Below are 19,395 nucleotides of genomic sequence, written 5' to 3' on the forward strand. Positions count from 1 at the left end.
TACACACTTGGTAAACGCTATGGTACATTAAGACATAATTTACAAAGATCAGAATAAGCTGACTGTGGTCATTTGATCCTTTTCTATCTAATGTGCATTCACTGCACACTTTTGCTGCTCCTTGTTCAATGCTACAGGCAGCATGAGGGCTCACTGCTCACTTCCACAGCTCTGCCCACAGCCAAAGCAAGTGTTTGTATCATCTACCTTCAGGAATCTGAGCCAGAAGATGGTTACCATCCAGGGCCACCGGATGGGGCACTGCCAGGCAGCAGCTTCAGAGCTCCCCTTGCTCTGTGCTGAAACTGCCTCAAGAATGGGATGGGAGGATGGGACAGCTGTGCCCTTTCGCTTCTCCCAGTTCTATCCCTTAGCCCTCCTGCAGCTGCAGGGCAGGAGTGACCATGTGAGCCTCCCTGACCAAAAAAAATCCCATTAACAAAAAGCCAGGAGGGGAACAACCACCTAGCTGAGCTGTGCCAGCTCCATGCCTGGGGCTGCAGGCTCCTCACATGGGTCAAATCCTCTGCTGCCAGCTCACTGACAAAAAAAGACCCTGCTGCTCCTCCAATTCAGGCAACTACATTGGACATCTGAAGTCAGATGGTACAAGTAACACCAAAAATTGAACTGGATGGAATTTCAGCATTTATTGTATTAAGAAAATAATATATTTTACATCACAGTGCTTAATTAAAAGCAATAAAAAAAAAATGTAAACTCAGAATTCTAGATAAAATTTAGCTTGAAAACTTGGGGCTCCAAGAGTTTTTTAAATTCACAATTTTTTAAGAATTGAAGTCACAGCCAGTCAGTTCACATAACTCACGTATTTAAGTTTACTTGTAAATACCTTTGATGCACTCCAATGTTTGGCCTTTTTTTTTTTTTCTTTTTTCAAAAAAAGCCTAAATGACAAATGACCAAGTGCAAAGGTAAGAGGTATATTTTTATCTGCCAAGAAACTAACTTTAGAAGTAACTTTCCAATCAATCAGGAATCTGGAGTGCTCTAGTAGATGTAAGGAAATATGCGGTATGGTACACGCTGGCAATACCTTTCCCATGCCAAGCCATATTTTTGCTTACAATGATGCTCATCACGTGCTTCTCGATGAACAAGCAAGCAGATGAAATATATCACGTAGAAATACGGTAAAATGTGGTCAAAACCTGTAAAGTAAAGTGAGAAATTCAATTTAGATACAGCAAAAAAAAAATCCAGAGATGTTAGCTGTTAGCAGCATGTATTAAGCCGGTGACACACACTTGTTAAAGACTGGAGCGACATGTTTATGTGCAGATAGGAAAAGACCAAAAATTCCACAAAAAGTCATCCTTAAAATTCAAAGTCACAAAAATCTGCCAACTTCACTCCCAGTGCATGTAAAGCTGGCACATATTTTAGGTTCTTGAATATCAAACCCACACTTTTTCTAGTTTGATCTCTTTTAGCTTTTTCTAGTTAAACCTCTGCAGCACTGAACTGCCTCACACAAGGTTTTCTCTCTTTTGGCTGTGGATGTGAGTCCAGCCTTGCTTGGAGCACAGGAATTGACTTGTAGGTGGAAAAAAACGTAAGTGACCCAGAAATGTGTGACTGCAGCCCAGGAAGCCAAATATTCTGAGCTGCAGCAAGAGAAGTATGGCCAGCAGGTCAAGGGAGCTGATTCTGCCCCACTGCTCTGCTCCCCTGAGACCCCACCTGCAGTGCTGTGCCAGCTCTGGAGTCCCCAGTAGAAGGAAGAGTCACTCATTAACCAAAACTGAGACAGAATTTCACTCCTTTGTGTTTCATGACTTTTTTTTTTTATTGTATTTTGCTTAAAGTCATCCTTGCATGTGGTAGCCCCTGGTGTACAAGCAAACTCTCACTTTTGAGGAACTTCATTTGAGAACACTATGGCACACCCACCAGCCTAAAAAACTTATGGAACAACTAATTAGGAAGGAAGTCCCATAGTTATTGAATGATAAAATGTCAGAAAGATGAGTAAAGTCTATAGTATGTCAAATATACAGCAAGATAGAAAAGGTAAGATGAAAGAGAAAATAGGTGTTGCATTAAATCTATGACAGAAAAATTGGCCATTCAGTGTGTTATAGGGTTTAGTATCCCAAATAATTATCACTTTACATATCAAATCCAGCCAGATGCCAAAACATAAAAGCATTTTTTATAAAATCCACTTCAGTTTCAGAAACTCACCACAGGGTAGGGACCATGCTAGAGCCATGATGATGTCACCGAGATAATTAGGGTGACGAACAAAACCCCACCAACCCGTGACAAGAAGTCCTTTTCCAGTTGCAGTGGGTATAAATTTCAGATCTGTGAATAGGGTATTGTAGTCAATACAACGATGGAAATATATATTTAAATACCACAAAGACACATTGTATAGCAACTGAATAAGAAATGTACTTACTGGCCAATTTGGGATCTGAGGGATTCCTTCGGAAATTATTTTTCTGAGAATTTGCACTACGGAATATGTAATACCCAATACCTGAAAATAAATGAGATTTATTTTGCATTTTCAGTACTTTCCAGTTTTCTTTGCTTCAGTAAAAGCACTAACTCTTATCACTTCACCCTTTTCCTCAGAGATGCAACTGATACTTTCTGGTTTACAGAATTCTAACAAGACAGAAGCAACATCAGAAACCTGCACTCCATATGCTCTTACACCTTACTGACTATCTTTAAGATTTTGGAGAAGCTTCATTTTCACATCTATTTTTTACATTTGTATCTGACATAGTTTATTCATGTAACACTGAGTGTGAAATTCACATAAAGGTGATATGCTGCACTTTGTAAAACAACAGCTCTATTAGCAGCCCTGTATTTTGCTTCAGTGCCTACTCCATAAACTGAACAACTATTTACAAGCTCACAGCAAAAAGAGAACCAGACAATGAACTATCTAACTTTGAAATTAATTTCCCCCATCATTTTCACACAGCAGCTTAAATTTGCTTTTACCAAGACTGTACTGAGGAAAGATGATCACAATATATTTCAAATACAGATGTTCTTTAAGAAGTAAATCCCAAGAAAAACATTAACTGAAGATGAAAAAGTGTTGTTGTATTTCTCAGTATTGCACATGTTAAGTTGTATGCCTTTTTATTTTTTTCCAAGTGTTTAAATTCTTTGTCATGTCTACAAAAAACAGGTGGGTTTTTCAGGTTTACTGTTCAGGTAAAAGGGACAAACTATAAGGCTGTGTTAGTGCAAACTTAAGGTCATCTAAAGAGGAGACATAAGATCCTTTCTCAAAGGACTCAGCTAGAAAAAAATGTTTTCCTTTGATATGCGTCTTTAACTTGGGCATCAGGGAAGGAGATGCAAACACTGAACCTAGGGAAAAAGTAAAGCACAGCCAACAAGGTACTGACTTCTTTTTTGAGTCGCTCACAGTCATCCAGATTAACAGATATGTTTTAAAGTCAAATTCAAAACATTTCAAGTCACTTAACTCCAGAGAGCATCCACTTAAAGATGCCTCTCAACAGAACAATTAGGTGTTCAGAGTCTCATCTACCCTTCATTTAATAAATATATTCTTTGCATTAAACAGCAGCCAGGCACATGCTTCCACCAGCTCTAATACAGAAAATAAGAGCACTGCATTTGAGCTAAAGCTCCACCTCACATCTCAAAGAAACAAAATCAGTACTAGGTTGTAACTAACAGTAACAGTAACACTTATTGTAACTTACAGTTCACAATAGTAATTGCGGCAGCAACAGGCCAAGAAATCACCATAGGATGTCCCACTAAATAGAAGGCCTGCAGACTGTAGACAAATGGAACCCACACCAAATCTCCAAATGCCAGCATGAATCCAAACCCATCATGGGTAATATCCATTGTAGTCAAAACGGCTTCCTAGAAACAAGGAGGAAGGAATTTAGAATTTAAAAAGCCTCCTTCCTTTGACACTGCACTCAGAAATGCTAACACAGTTTAACAAGATTGTCATTTACCTCGTTCCAAAGAGCATCCACCACATACAGAAGCTGAAAGCTGTTCACAAGTATCATTGACAGGGATGGCATACTTAGATTGTGTATCTTCATCTCAGCCAAGAGCATTGCCAAGTTTATAACAACCTAGTTTAGAAAATATTTTATTTAAAAATTTCCTTGTTCAAGTGGTCTTTTCAGTTACACTGTAGAACACTTTAACACGGATATTTTTAACAATAGATTTAAAAAAAATAAAAAGCCACCATTTCCAACTAACCACACTTCCAAAGCCATATAACCTCAACATAGGAATACTTAAAGAAAGGTTTTCATTTCCCACAAAGCAAAGAAGCTAGAAATTTCCCTAAAGTGAATAAAACTGGTCATTAAAAATCTGGTAATGTGGAAATGTTTTTCAGTACTTCCCCCCCCATTTATAAATATACATAAAATCCTTCATATCAACTATATATATAAAAACCCACGATCTCGGTGTAATATTTAAGCAAATAAAATAACTAGGATTACTGACTCACCCAGCCAATTAATCCTGGACGCAACTCACAGAAGTATTTAAGGTCAAAATTGCCAATACGAGGGTTTAATTCATGTCCAGTAAAAAAATCATAAATAAAATACCCTGCAGATAAGACACAGCCTCCGTTAGCAATACTATTAACTTTTATCTGCCACTACACTCAGTCCCATAAATAAGATCCTACTTTCCACTAACGCTCTCTCATTACCAATTTTTAAAAGTTTTTATACTGGGGAAAAAAAAATTGAAGAGTATATGCAAAATACAAAGCAAAATCCATCCACTTTGTATTTTAAGACGCCCAAATATTTTATTTATTAAGAGGATTAAACACTTTAGAAGTTACTATTGGCTTATTTCTCCTTGACACCTGTTCCTTATTTTCAGCCTCATCCTGAAGCTCACATCACAGTCTCCAAGAACATCATCTTATGCCATTAATTAATTCTATTTTCCCTCCTATTTCATTGGTTTTTTTCTGGGAGAAAGAATTCCTTTAGCAATGATTATCTGTCCATTAAAAGAGACGAAGAAGTAAAATGCCTGGACTTCAAGATAGCCTGGACTGAGTTTGCAAAAAACAAGCACTTTGCAGAAAACTTACAGAATGCTACTATGGTACTTGCAGAGACTAGAACTGCACTTTTGAAGAAAATAAAACTATGATTATTTCCCTTCACACACATAACATGCACTGACCACAAAACTAAGGGTATTTGAATACTTCATTGTAATACACTGAGTGTTCTGCCCATAAACATCCTTTCTCAGTCACCCTTAGTCATTGATAAAGGCAGTTCGATATTCAGTGCTAACAGACTTTTCAATCTATCCTTTGTCCTACAAAAACATATGCATATAATTGATACTTTCTAGGCAGGTAGTCTCATGGCTGAATCAAAATCTCTTTTGAAAACTTCACTCAGCTAAACAGAATTTCAAAGCAAATGGCAAAATAAAAGTTTAGAAACACACTGCAGTTTCAGGTTCTGTACCTGACTTCCCAATTTACATTTTTCAGGGTTTTTTTTGCATTCTCAGCTGTTTCAAGAAAAGGCAGGGGCACTATGAAGCAAACTACACAGGCTTCTCAAACAAAAAAATCCTGAAAACTGAAAAGAAGGAACTGTCCTCTCATCACAGGGGACTAGATATTATTCCATAGAAAATCCAACTAAAATTTTAAGCATTTTACAGTATCCAAGTGAGAACAAAAATTTGCCAGTTAATTTTTAATATTATCTTTACGTTTGTAGAAGCTGAAAGTCAAAGTATTATATTAACAAGCTCTAAATCCTAGCCTTTAATTCATAAAAATGAAACTGTAGCAGACAGTTGGAAAGAAGTTATCCGAAATATTTTATAACTCACCAGAATTTCCACTTGGTGCTAGTTCTTCCTCAGGTGCTTTCAGGGACCGAACATACAGATAAATGCTCAATGCCAAAGAAAAAGCTGCAGCTGACACTGCAAACTGCATGAAGTGATCATACAAATAATGAAGTTCAAACTGAAAGTATAATAAAATTCCAATAGCTGCAGCAGTGAAAATAAAAGCATAAAACCCTAAAGGATGTAAAAGAAAGACATATTAGCCAAAATAAAAAAAAAAACCTTTCTAGTAGAACCTCCCCAAGCTATCTGCATTTTCCTTTTTTTCCAAGATTTGCCCATATTCCAATAACGCCTTACACATCCCAAGCTCTCAGTCCAAACTTCTGAGGACAAGAGGCAGGAACACTCTGAGCACTCTTACATTTTTCATAACTCAGGATCTAATTTCGGGTTGTAGTGGAAAAATGGACACCGACACTACTAACTGATAATAGCAAGTCACGTGACAGCTCAGATAACCACGTTTTCATCTTCAAGTTTTCATATATAACTTGATACAGATAGCAGTTGCTAAACTATTAAGTAACTATCAAGTCAAAACTTGAACACAAAACTTTGTACCCTTTGAGAGTATCAAACCATGTGGAATGGATTAATACCCTAATATGAGCAGGCAATTCCATACTGCTCTCATCAAGGGACCTTCTATAAACTTGTTCACAGGGTCACAGTGGTTGAGGTTAGAAGGGACCTCCACAGATTATCTAGTCTGGTACCTCCTGATGTTCAGATGGAACCTCTGGTGTTTCAGTTTGTACCCACTGCCTGGCACTGGCCATGTACCATCAAAGGTATGAGATAACCTCAGTATGACTCACTTCTGCAGGATATAATTCCCCCTGTTTCTGTGATTTACAGCCCTATTCTGACTTTAAAATGGTGCATCTTACCAGACTATGTTAAACCTTAACTATTTAATTTAATGTTTGGATACCACTACTACCAGACAATGCCCTTGAACTGACTATAAATCAAATAGGAAGTCTGGAATACCTGCAAAAGCATCAAAGTTCACGTTCCTATTAAGGCCAGAAAAAGCAGGACTGCTGAAGTATGTTAAACCATACTCTTGAACTAGATGAGAAACTTGTCTTATTCATAGGAATCGAAATCAGTTCTAATTAAGGGCTCTGAACTGTACTGTGACAGGCAGGAATAAGAACATCTTAAATCACAACATACTTCTCTAATTAGTCTGTAAATCACAGACATCCACGATGATCTAGACACAGGGGATGGGATGTCTTCAGATCACTCCTCCTGAACAACAGTCTTTGTCACATGAGCATCATTAACACTTCCTGACAGACAACTCCCCATTTAGCAAGGAATATGATAGGAGTCACAACTGAATGCAGACCAGGTGCCCTGCATAGTGTAATGTCCTGCTCTTGGGGCAGTTAGTTCCTGATGATTACTGACCATCTCCTTCCACGAAAAGGTTCACCCTACTTCATAAAATATCGACAACACATACAGTTTAACCACAGAATGTATCTTTCATAATTTGTATTTTATGGTGCTGAGCACTGCAAATCACATATTGGAATCAATCTCAGAATAAGCAACTGCAACATGCTTACCATTTATCCGGTACTGTAGTTTCTTTCCATTTGAAAGAGGCAGGCCTTCTACAACCTAGGAAGAATAAAATACTAGTGTTCAACAAAGTACTTTTCGGGAGCACTGGTGGGGGGAGGAAACCAAGTACTCCGCCAGAAAGACATTCACATCAAGGTAACCAGTTGGACACAATCAAATCTGAGGATTGTGCTAAAAAAATGTACCTTAGATATCAAAAGGTTAACCGTTTCAATTAAAAAATTTTTTAAAAATAAATCTCTTCCTAACCAGCCTCAAGAAAGCAGAGCTGCTCCAATTATTGTAAACTACTTCAGTGTTCCTTCAGAATCTGTCAGTAGCCCTAATGTCACAAAAGAAGGCAAAAGAGCCCAATATACATATGGCTAGAATGGTTTACAGCTTTGTGTAAGTGAAGATTATATTGTAAAATGTTGGATATCCGTAAGAAACTGAGTATCAAACAGTTTGTGAATTTAAAAGTCAGATACCTGAAATTCTAGAATTCTATCAAGTTTTATCCATGCTTTGATCTGAATGCCTATATAATGCTTTCTGCCTCTTCTGCTGAAAGACTCTGAAATGCACGAATTCTTAAAAAAACTGTGCTGTTTTAAGCTTACAGAAATCTGCAGTAGCCATATCCTGCCTTATTATGGAAAATTAATTATTTGCTTTCAAATTTGCTGCATTAAGAACACACCCCACTCTCCAGCCCAACGCACAGATCAGTTGCCCATAAAGCCCCAGTTGCTACCAAACAGCCTACCTTTCCAATCGGCAGCAAGTAAAACAGAGCTTGAAGGAAAAACCACAGGACAAAAATACCAAACACCCTCGTCTCCCAAAGACTTTCAAGTGCTGGGAGAGGAGGGAAGTTCACAAGACTGGGGTCATCTTGTTTACACATCAACAGCAAGTAGAATACAGTAGCAGGCAGGAGAAATATCAGCATGAAGGTCCCTGTAAACAGACATCATGGAATATTAGAAGATAAACATAAAAAAACCCCAAACAGTTTCAATCCCACTAAAAAAAAAATCTCAATATTTACTTCACTAAGAAAGAAAAGGTTGTCTGTCTATTCCTGAAGCAAGACAGCAGCAATCTCTTGTCTCATAATGGGACAGACATTTTTCTCACTTCCATACAAGGTCATCTACTGAAGGATCACATTCACTGCATACCCTTAAAACTGGTCGAAAAACTGTATGATGAATACTTTACTGTCAAGTTCAAAGCACCTAAGTTTCGAAAATCTAAAACCTTTGCTAGTTACTTCTTAAATTTAATTCAGAAATACTTAGATCTCACTGTGCAAGAGATCGTACAAGATCTTCACTGTATTCCACATGAGAACCAAGGTAATAATGGTTCTTTGACTGCCATCATACCAAGTGAGGCACTATCATACCACTCTGAACTCTGCAAACCAGGGTCCAAAACCCTGGGAAAACTGTTCTCGACATGACAGTACAGTCAGTAAGCAAAAAACCCCACAGAACAGTACTAATTTTCAACTATTAAAAGACAGTTTGCACACATACCAATTCTTCCCCCAAACTCCAGCTCCTTTGTTTTCGATGGCACTTTCTCAATTGTTTTTACTGTCGTAAAAATCTTTTTCTCTGAATATATCTCATCTTTCTTCTTTTCATCTTTCCTTGAACGCAGGCTGTACTGTTCAAAATGCTTTATTTCCAGGTCTGGTTTTAACTTTTGCTGTTAATGAACAAAAATAAGTTACTACAATGATTCCCAGTGATTTCAGCTTATTTTACTCCAGTATTTTATATTTCAGAAGACATTACTCACTATAAAACACTAATGTACAATGTCTTCTATACAGTACTTAAGTTTATGCATTCACATGAAGGGACTGCTAAAAACAGTCATTGTGATCACCTATGCTGTGATTTACATCTCAGCAGCAGTTCCAGTACAGGTCATGCATTCCCGCCCTCCTCCTTTCCCTTCTGCAATAACCCTGTGCATTAACTGACAGTCAGGACTAAAGAGTTGATTTGGCTGAATTTAAAACACTTTCTACAGTCAAATATTCACACTGTAAAAGCATCAGAATGAATATAAGAGATGGTTCGACGGAAAAAAGAAAACAAACCAAGAAAAATGAATGTTATGCAGCTCTAGTATTTTTTCCTTCCCAATTTCATCTCCCTCTTGCCTGAAATTGGTTTGCTGGACAGCAAATTTACTTGACCTCAAAGTTTTATGTTGCATTCTATTTTTGCTTGATTACTGTAGTGCCTTTGTCTATGAATTTCTGAGATAGCTAAGTCAGAATGCAAGATAAAACTAAGAGTAAATACAGTGTTCATACCTCCAAGATTATGCAGGATGTGTCATTTTTCTCCGTGTTTTCAGGTTCACCGTTGTACCTTTTGGTGTTATTCTCACTCGGCTTCTGGTTAAAAGGAGAAATATAATTTTAGCTTTCTGAAAATAAAAGCTGCATTAAGTGTGAGTATATTATGAATAATTAAGAACACTGTCTAGTTTTGTTTTTTTTTGGCAACTGCAACTGCTCTGGTTTTCTCCACTGGAAAACAAGTGGGTTCAATATCCAAAGTACACAGTTTCAGTTCACAAACAAGTAAAGGAAAAGGTTGGGGTTTTTTTTAATAAACTATGAAATCAAGAGAGAATACAGCTTCTGAGTTACTTTAACTTATCATTAGGAACTGCCAAGCACAAAATACATGTCTATTTCATAATGCTAGTGGCAAGCAGAGGAAATTTCAGTGTCCTGTACATTGCACTGCTCTGCAGGACTGCGAATTGATTTTCCATTAAATATCTTTGAAGAAATAAATTGTCTTACAAAAATTCTTTTAATGAGCCTAGCTTACAAAACTCTGGGAAGACACAACTCATGTGTTCTGTTTCATTTCACCCTAAGCTCAGTTGAACAGGACCAGGTTAACCCAGTTGTACAACAACCAATAGATCAAACCTACTCCTCAATTAGAAGCCATGAGAAAAAGACAAAAGATATTTTAACCTTTTTGTCCCAAAAGGTTTAAGAAGCACAAAAAACAAAGTGTAGCTGCTGGGTACAAACTACTTAAAATGAGCAGATGGTCCACAGGCCATGCACTGGGTCACACAGCTCAAAGCAGTTCACCAAAAAAACAAAAACCACAGCAACTTCAGTGCCAAAGAGTGCTTTCAATAGTAGCAATTTACTGAACTTATCTATTTAGTTTAGATTGATCTAGTTTAGTTTAGCTGAAACCCAACTAAAACCTGTCTATTTTTAACAGGTCAGTAGAAGAGACCTCCAGTTCAAGGGACTGTGTCTCGGACAAGTGAGAAGCTATCTCAAGGGCTCAAGAGGCAGAAGAAATGCTGTTTGTTTCTTAATAAAGAAACATCACCTCTACTGTTCTTCACTTACAGATCACCAGAATAATTTTTAACACTCATTCTAATCTTTGCAAAAATGCCAAGAACAAACCCAATAAATTTCAGTTAAATACCAGATATTTGATAAACTTTGAAATCCTTACAGGTCATTTTCATAACGAAAACGGTTCTGCAACAGTATCAATCAGCAAGGCCATATTTAAATATTCCACATTTGAATTCTGCAACAGTTCTCACAGACTCTTCATTACTATTGTAATCAACTGTATATGATAATAGAACTCATTTTATTTAAACTTCTAATACCTACCTGCTATGTATTGATCAAAACATCTTAAAAACAGGTTGGCTAACTTCCTTTGGCCCATTTCACAAGTGGAAGCACATGGTTAACAATGATTTAATATTAAAAGATAAAAAGAATTTGTGTGTGTTTGGATTCTAAGAACTTCACAGCATCAGCAAATTCAAATGGAACTTGATAACGTAAGTTTACATTTCACTAACTTCCTCAAACTCTGAAAGCCAGAAACCCTATTTTCAAAGAAAAAAAAAAAGGCAGTTCTCAGATACACTTTTGCAGCTAATTATGTTGTTCAAGGAACATGACCTACAGGTGGCTTGATAACCCAGTAAGAATGAAACCAATCTTTCACAAACAGCAAAAATGTCGGTTTAGAAAAAAATCTGGCAAACCCACACACAAAGAACAAACAAAATTAATACCGCTGGTAGAGCTATGCTGGTTTCCTGAATGGTTTTCTTTTTGTCGTCTTTGTGTTCTCTGCTTTGGGAAGAAGAACGACGTCTCCCTCTCCCTGGCCGACCAGGGGACCTGGATCGAGATCTGCTGGTGCTTCTTCTGGAGGGAGAACTTGAAGATGACTGGCTCTTCCTGTGCTTGAACGACGACTGAGACTGAAGGAAAGCAGAGGAGAAGGCAAAATCTTATCTATATTCCAAAGAATAATTTTAGAAACAAGGTGGGTTTTTTGTAACAAGGACCCTGGCATACAGTTCTGTAGATTTATCTCTAATTTTCTTTACTGATGCTGTACAAAGGCTGTTAAAGAGCAACTGCAACATACTCATTTTGCTGGTAACTCCCAAACAATCCTGTCCCAGGTCCAACTGCTGCTGACAATTCCTATCAGAGCAACAGAAATCAGGATATGGATGTAAGCTACCAATGTGAGCACCAAGCTCTTAGGCCTCTCAATCCTTTTCATAAGGAAATGAATTGATAGTTGTCTCTTAAGCCCTAAGAGACTGCTCTCTCCTTTCCATATTTCCATTACTCAGCTTTATTAATGCATTTGACATAGCAAGATGTCATCATCTAAGGCAACACAGATCAAATCAACCTTAAAAAAATCCAAGTCAGCTAAATCATTTACTTAGATGCAATAATTAACTTTATACACAGTTTTCCACAGAAGTATTGTTTGATTTTTCTGTTTCCCATGTAACATTTCTACAATGCAACTTTTATAATGCGCAAATGTTTCATGGCAACGAAAGGCTTTTCCTCAGCTTGAGTTTGCTAACCTGCAAGCAGGAAGCAACAACAAATTAGGAAGTCCTGAAGCAGTGAACACAGTTGATCACCTCAAGGTAGAAACATTTCGGTTCCAAAATAAAAGGCCAGTAACTGGGCATGCACAATGCCACCAAGAAGTGAAACTACAGTTCACATAAAGACACACAAGTCGGCTTTGAACTTATGCAGGTTTCAGAACAGGCCACAAAAATCAACTGCAGTGAACATACAAACAGGGTTTTTTTCCTCATCCATGATTACATTTTAAACTGAAGTGAAAACTGAAATTTGCTGTTTTAAAGGCCTTTATTAGTCATAAAAATAAAATAATAAAGATATGTAAAAAGAAAGGAATGTGCTCACATGCATATGACATGAACCTTTCTCAAGAGTCTTTAAATGTCACAAATACAGTAAAATACCTTGTGGAGCCTTTGAGGACCTCAAGCAGTGCAAGCTATTAGCAGATGTTTAAAGTAAGTGCTTAAAGGGCACACACTATTTATATTTACAATGATCCTTAACTACAGGTTTTCATCTGTTTCTAAATTTTCTTATTTAGAGGTGGAAAAACGTCAAATTAGCATCAGCCCTCTGATTACTGCCTTTATAAGGTACCCCAAATGGATTTTTCATGAAGAATCATTGCTAGAGAGTTCCCAAAAGATCAGATTTGGTTTTCCCCAAACACAGCACTTTTTTTTTTTCAACATAAAGCAAACAATCACACTTCTTTAAAGATGGGGTTTCCGAAGTTAACTACCTGAGATGTCACACAGGAAACAGCTAATATTTAGCACCAAATCCTTGAAGACACAGTTAACAAAAACCTGTAAAATGACTATCCAATCCAAAGTTGCACTTTTAGCTACATCACAAAGTCAGTGTAATCTTCCACTAGAAACACTGATACTTACATACACGAGTACTCACCCTTATATCACTTTCTTTCAATGCAAGTTCAGTTCCATCTTTGTACTTGACAGTATAAAGATGAGCAACATCATCATAACTGGTCACTTGTACTTCATAGTACAGGACACTTCCTGGCCAACGGCCCATCACCACCTCGCCATCAGCATACTTCCGGCTTGGCATTTTCCAAAGAGAATCCCTAGAAAATAAATAAGTCAGTGCATACGACAGCTAAACATTTGGCTTAATTTCCCCCTACTCTCTTTCTGTATCATTCAGGCTGGAAAAAAACAACTCTCTACTTTAAACAGAGAAAAAGTTGTGTGATAAGAAAACAGCAATGATCTATTTTCCAAATAGAATGAAGACTGAAGATACATGTTCTGGAAAAGTGTTCAAATGTATTAGACCAGTACTCAACTATGATATACACCCTCCACCACCAGGCAGAGCAAATATTTAACCAAAATTACATAATGTAGCTCATCTTATCTAGAGGACAAAATGCAAATTAGATGGTACTTATGAGTCCTCTAACCCGCTTTCCCTGTGGTTCTACAGACATTACAGACATGATGATTTCTAAACATTAAACATTTCCAATCTTTTCAAAACTTACAGCCACATTACCTATTTTTTTCAACTTATTATGCCAAACATTTGAAAGTTAGGAAACTTCAGAATTTAGGTTCCTGTCTGGGTAGAGTTATTTTCTCTTTTCCATCTATTTAGCACAAGGCTTGTAAAGCCTTTTGCAGGGGCCCATAGGAAAACAAAGTACAGTATCAGAGCCATCACACAGTAATCTGAAAAACTAAATTCTATCCCCCTTTCAGCATCTTAAGGTTTTTACTTGATGTTAGCAAAACATGGTGCAAGTGACTACTACCATTGGTTCACCACACCAAGTGTTGGAAAAACCCCACAACTACAACTTAGAGAAAGTTGGTTTTAAATGTTAAGTCCTGTATGACTGTTTGTAAAATGCCTTATATTGTGTCATTGCCTTCTGAAAATAAATATCCAAAGCAGAACATACGTTTAACCTGAACTTCATAGTCTCAGATCTCACATATCAAGTAAGGCTACCTTAAAAGTCTAAGATAAAACATATACCAATGTATATATTACCATCATCTGTACAGTGAACACAGAAACTTAGAATGGATGGGGGCAGAGGGACAGGACACAAACAAACCAACAAACGTTTTTGTGTCAAAGCATTTTAACTTGTTTGCTATAAATAAGATGTGATGCCACATAAACTGAGGTGAAAGCAAATATTTAACTAGATACTCATTCATTACACATTAACTAACCTGCAGGGAAAAGTCAGATTCTTGGGGGATGGGGCTCAGTGAGGTTTTTTAATCAACATCTGTTCTGGCATTTTCTGAAGCTGCTGCTGTTAAGATTTTACACCTGTGTAGCTCTCCAAGTCAAAGAAACAAAAAACTCAGCGAAACTCCCTCATATGGATTTTACTGCTAATATTCCTAACTGCTTCAGAACAGAAACATCTGGCCATCTCCTCTGCTGTAAAACATTTGAAGGAGAAAAAAAGAGTTTTAAAATTTGATTTCACTAACACTTGCCAGTTGGAAAAATTATCAGAGTTCTAGTCTATGCTTGTAGGCACATGCTCTTCCAGCTCCTCTGTCTTCTAACAAGTGTTTCTCGTCCCAGTTTCCTGTTAATAATGTCTTATTCTTTCTGAATTCCCACTCCTTTGTTTTATCCCAGTCAGCTTAACCCACTCAAATTCATAGCCTTGTTTCTGATGACTCCATGAAATACAACTTCCATATCTTCATTTCAAATTCGTCATTCTCTCCTTATCCCTCCCGCTCTTTGATTCTTTCAGGATTTCCTGTCTTTTCTGCCCTTGTTCACCCAAACATTTCCAGTTCCTCTTTGCCACCTCTGGGCTCGAGCCTGATCTCAATCCTCATCTCTGCCTCCTTGGCCAATTTTCTCACCCAAAAGACACTTCTTCAGCAGATCCATGTCTACTACTGCTCTTTCCCCAGCCTCCCACAGTTACAGCTTCTTCCTCCTCTTCCATAAATAGTCTAAACACCGATCCTCCAGCTTTCACCAGATGTCATAACCTCACACATGACTTCATTTCCTCTCTGGTGTTGTACTTCCTGCACTCCAGTCAACTGTTTCTTCTCTTGACCTGGAGCACCTCAGCCATCATCTGTAAATTTAGAGCCTGACCAGGACAAAGCTGGTAGATCCTCGGACAAAGGTGGGAAATATAAAATCTTCGGAGGGTAAGTCCTTTTTGCAAAAGGGAAACATTTTTTCAAAAGCTGTTATCAAGGACATGTACACTGATTTTTACAATTTTTAACAACCACTTCAAAATTTAGATAAAATTTCACAGGGATAATGAAATGCAACTCTCTGCTAGACTTCAACAGTTTTGTATGCAAATATAAAGACAGACAAAAGAAAAGGTAACCTGATGATTTAATTCTTGTGAAAGGCAGGAAGACTTTCCCCTCCTCCAAAGGGGTTCTAAAAAGGAGCTGGTTAGTTTGAAGCAATTGAAAAATGTGGCTGAAGAACCTGTAGCTAAATCGATTCACCCGATGTAGATGTGACTGATATGAAATTCCTGAATAATAAATTTAAGCAAGCGCAAATACTATGTTCTGACTCAAAAGTAATGAACAATCTTATTAATGGGAAAACCTAAGTATTTTTCAATTCTTTTCCTTAATTATTAAAGCTTAATAATAAGCTCAATCATTAAATACTAAAAGAAGTAAATATAAATTCTTACCATAGCAAAAGTAACCACCATGTTCTGCACCCCAGTACCTCCTGTGAAGGAGGTGTACAATCCTCATTCCTGCTATCCCACTTCAAAAAGCTACACCTTTTAAAGTCAGCCTTCATCTGTTCAGATAACAGACAAGATTACTGACATCAAGAAAAATAAAGACAGGAAGTCTTTAAAAAAAAAACACACCTAAGAGATTACATTTTGAATTTACTGCTCTTTCAAGATCTACACACACCCCTGATAATTTTCAGAGTATCAGCTGGCGTCAGCCTAATGTTCACAATAGTCCTACACAAGACTTTCAATTCACAGGGCTTCAAATTATGTATCCAAGGAAAATTATTTCATATGATGAACCCTGTGCTGTACAGACATCAGATTGCAACTATAGTTACTTATGAGATGAAGTTTGTGTTTTCTGCACCATTATCATTTTCCTTTAGAAACCCAGACTCAAAGGGAAATGGAAAAAAGAGATTTTATATCCTATACCAAGCAAGATAATTAACACGAAACTCCCTGGAGGTTAAAAGTTGGCCAAGAAGAAAAGTTACTGCTGACTCAACCAAGAATGAAATAAGTAAAGAGAAACATGGCTGAGAAACATATTAACCCACGCATCCATTTCTGGTCTATCTTAGTGGCTCTCTCTCTAGAGATGTGGAAAGATATTTCACTGTGGAGAAATAAGACTACCAGCTTGTAGCCACTTGAAGATCATATCCCATCATCAGACGTTGGGTACACAGTTTTAAGAGTAAATAAATAAACACTAAACAAGCTTTCCCTCTTCAAAGATCAAAGTTCATACATAGTCAGTGGTACCACTTACTAATTCCGACACCTCACCAGTGGTAGATAATGTTCTTTATCTCAGAGGAAGGAGCCATTTGAACGCAAGAAGAAATGCAAGAGAATAAAGAGAGCACTGACAGTCGAGGCTAATGAGACACAGCCTACACGGAAAGTTGCTACTGACTTCACCAAAACAGACTGAGCTGTGCACGACCCTTCCAGCATCTCCACTACACTCTCCACATTTCCAGCTCTTCACCTCCAGACGGCGGAGACACCTAGCCCTGTCCGAGCCAAATCAGCGCCACCACTACAAACAAGCACACATCAGCCTCAACGCAAAAATAACAACCCATCAACCCTGGGGCTGAGAAACGAGGGATCTCCCCTTTAAAGAGGCTCTCCAGCGGCAGCACGGCGGGGACCCGCTCTCCCCGCACAGGAGGCTGCGGGGCGGCGTTGACAGGAAGGGACCCACGTGCCGGGCCAGGCCCGGCCCCCCGGCCCCGCCCCGACCGCGCTCCCGGCCCGGGCCTGGCGCGGGGCCTCCGCCGCGGGGGAAGGGAGGGAGGGGCCGCACCGCCCCTCGGCGGCCTATCCCGGCGCAGGGCCCGGCGCGGCGGCGCCGAACAAAGCGGGGGCGCCCGGCCCCGGCACCCCCGAGCCAGCGGCCCGCGCCGCTCCGCCTCCAGAGAGGCCCGAGCGCGGCCACGGCGGCGGCGATCGGCGGGAGCGCTTCCCCGCCGCGGGGAAGGCCGCGGAGGGAGAGCCATTGGGAAGGGGTTGGGGGAGGGGGGGGGCTGTTATCCCGGCCCGCGCGCGGCGCCATGGCCGTTACCTGGATGCGGCCCGCGCGGGGCCGGGCCGGGCCGTGCCGGAGGCGGATCCGCGGAGCGGCGGGAGCGGGGCGGCAGCGGGGCCCGAGCGCGCGCCGCGCTGCGCCGACGGAACAACCGCCCCGCCGAGCGACGGTTACGGCCGCGCGCACGGCCCCGCCCCCTCGCCCGCCCGCCAACCGCGCCCATTGGCCGGGACGCGCCGTTTGAATCGCGGGGTGGCCGCACGCCATTGGCCGCGCGCGCCATGGCGCGGTCCGGCCCCCCTCCCACCCTCCCCCCCGCGCCGCCTCGGGGCGCGCGCACGGCCCCGCCCCACCGTGAGGGTGGCGATGGGCGAGTTGAAACCTCTCCTCGCCCCCACCTTCCCCTCACGGCGACCGGGGGAGGATGGCGAGGAGGGAAGGTTGCTGTCGCTGTGGCCGTGGCGGTGAGGGCAGGCTCAAGCCGCCTGCGCCACGCAGGTCGCGCTGCGGGGTAGTAAACAAAACCCCCGTTTTGTTTATAGAGCACTCGCTGTCCAGCCGCCTCAAGAGCCGCCTCCGGCACCGCGAGTGCTCCTGCGCTGGCCGAACAGCTCCCTCCAGCATTCAACAACGCCAAAATGTAGTAAAAAGGCAGTAAACGTACTTCTCTCTCAAAAAAAAAAAAAAAAAAGGGGAGGGGGGGCAAAGCGGAGGCGGCGAGACCGCGAGTGTTCTTACACTGACCGAACAACAGGCTGTGCTCCCTCCAGCACTGCACTTCCAGCATTCAGTAAAGGCAGAATGCGGTAAAAATGCGGTATAAAGACACTGAAAACACCCCCTATCTCTCTCCAGAGAAGAAAAAGGGGAAAAAAAGCGGAGGCGGCTTTTGAGGCGGCGAGACCGCGAGTGCTCCCACACTGACAGAAGAACAGGCTGTGCTCCCTTGCACCTCCAGCACCCAACAAACCCAAAATGTGGTAAAAAGGCAGTAAAAACAGCCCCTCTCTCTCCGAAAGAGAAATAAAAAGCAGCAGCGTGTGTTTACCCTTGTCTTTTTGAGGCAACTTTTCCAGAAAGGCCATTCGAGTTCCTGACCAGATTTTGAAATCAGGAAGTCTAAGCAATATTTGAGATGAAAAATGGGTTGTGAAAAAGTTAACACATCGTCCTTAACAGTGAGGTTTATTGTTCAAATAAGTAGTTTCCAGTGTTGGGATCTTAAAAGTGATTAAGTGCTAATACAGCCGTGTTTGTGTTTGCATAATCTTTATGGACCTCCCAAATTGTCTCAATTTGGATGCGGGCTGACAAGTGATATTCTGTTCTAATAAAGCTTTCTAAATGAAGGAAAATTCCCTAAAGACAAGATCACCACTGTCCCATATAGAAAACTGCCAGGGCCACGCAGACTCACAAAAATCCCAGATAAAAAAACCCAAAACAACAACACAACAAAACCAACCAACCAACAACAGTTTGTTGTTGTTTGTTTGTTTGTTTGTTTTGGTGTTTAAGTTTGTAGCTATAATGTTTGAATGAAGAGTATGGCAAGCTTTTTTTTCCCTAAGTGATTGCAGGAAATGGGCATTCATGTGTGAATTATTTAAAAATATCTATTTTTTACTATTTATTCTGCCTATTTTGGCCTTGAAATTTTTAATTTTC

General features: G+C 39.9%; 1 protein-coding gene across 1 annotated transcript; it reads right to left on the reverse strand.

Annotated features, from left to right (window-relative positions):
* Positions 1–873: 873 nt before the first annotated feature.
* Positions 874–17,053, reverse strand: LBR (lamin B receptor). Its single transcript, XM_050315506.1, has 14 exons — positions 16,128–17,053; positions 13,352–13,532; positions 11,605–11,796; positions 9,833–9,916; positions 9,039–9,213; positions 8,261–8,454; positions 7,494–7,548; positions 5,887–6,081; positions 4,514–4,617; positions 3,996–4,121; positions 3,729–3,897; positions 2,429–2,509; positions 2,209–2,331; positions 874–1,172 (listed from the first exon to the last, which is right to left on the reverse strand). The coding sequence occupies exons 1-14, from the start codon at positions 16,241–16,243 to the stop codon at positions 1,012–1,014; spliced, it is 1,956 nt and encodes a 651-aa protein (XP_050171463.1). The 5' UTR covers positions 16,244–17,053; the 3' UTR covers positions 874–1,011.
* Between the last annotated feature and the right edge of the window lie 2,342 nt (positions 17,054–19,395).

The sequence above is a fragment of the Myiozetetes cayanensis genome, unplaced genomic scaffold (assembly GCF_022539395.1).
Source record: "Myiozetetes cayanensis isolate MyiCay16 unplaced genomic scaffold, myiCay2020 scf2-11, whole genome shotgun sequence".
NCBI lineage: Eukaryota > Metazoa > Chordata > Aves > Passeriformes > Tyrannidae > Myiozetetes > Myiozetetes cayanensis.

Bases quoted from the DNA above. Each gene is read 5' to 3' on its own strand.
- LBR (XM_050315506.1), bottom strand. From the start codon at position 16,243: ATGAAGGCTGACTTTAAAAGGTGTAGCTTTTTGAAGTGGGATAGCAGG. The intron at 7,549-8,260 runs GTAGGCTGTTTG...TATTCTTCCTAG, and splicing joins ACTTGCTGCCGATTGGAAAG to GTTGTAGAAGGCCTGCCTCT. The intron at 2,332-2,428 runs GTAAGTACATTT...CCCTATTCACAG, and splicing joins CTCAGATCCCAAATTGGCCA to ATCTGAAATTTATACCCACT.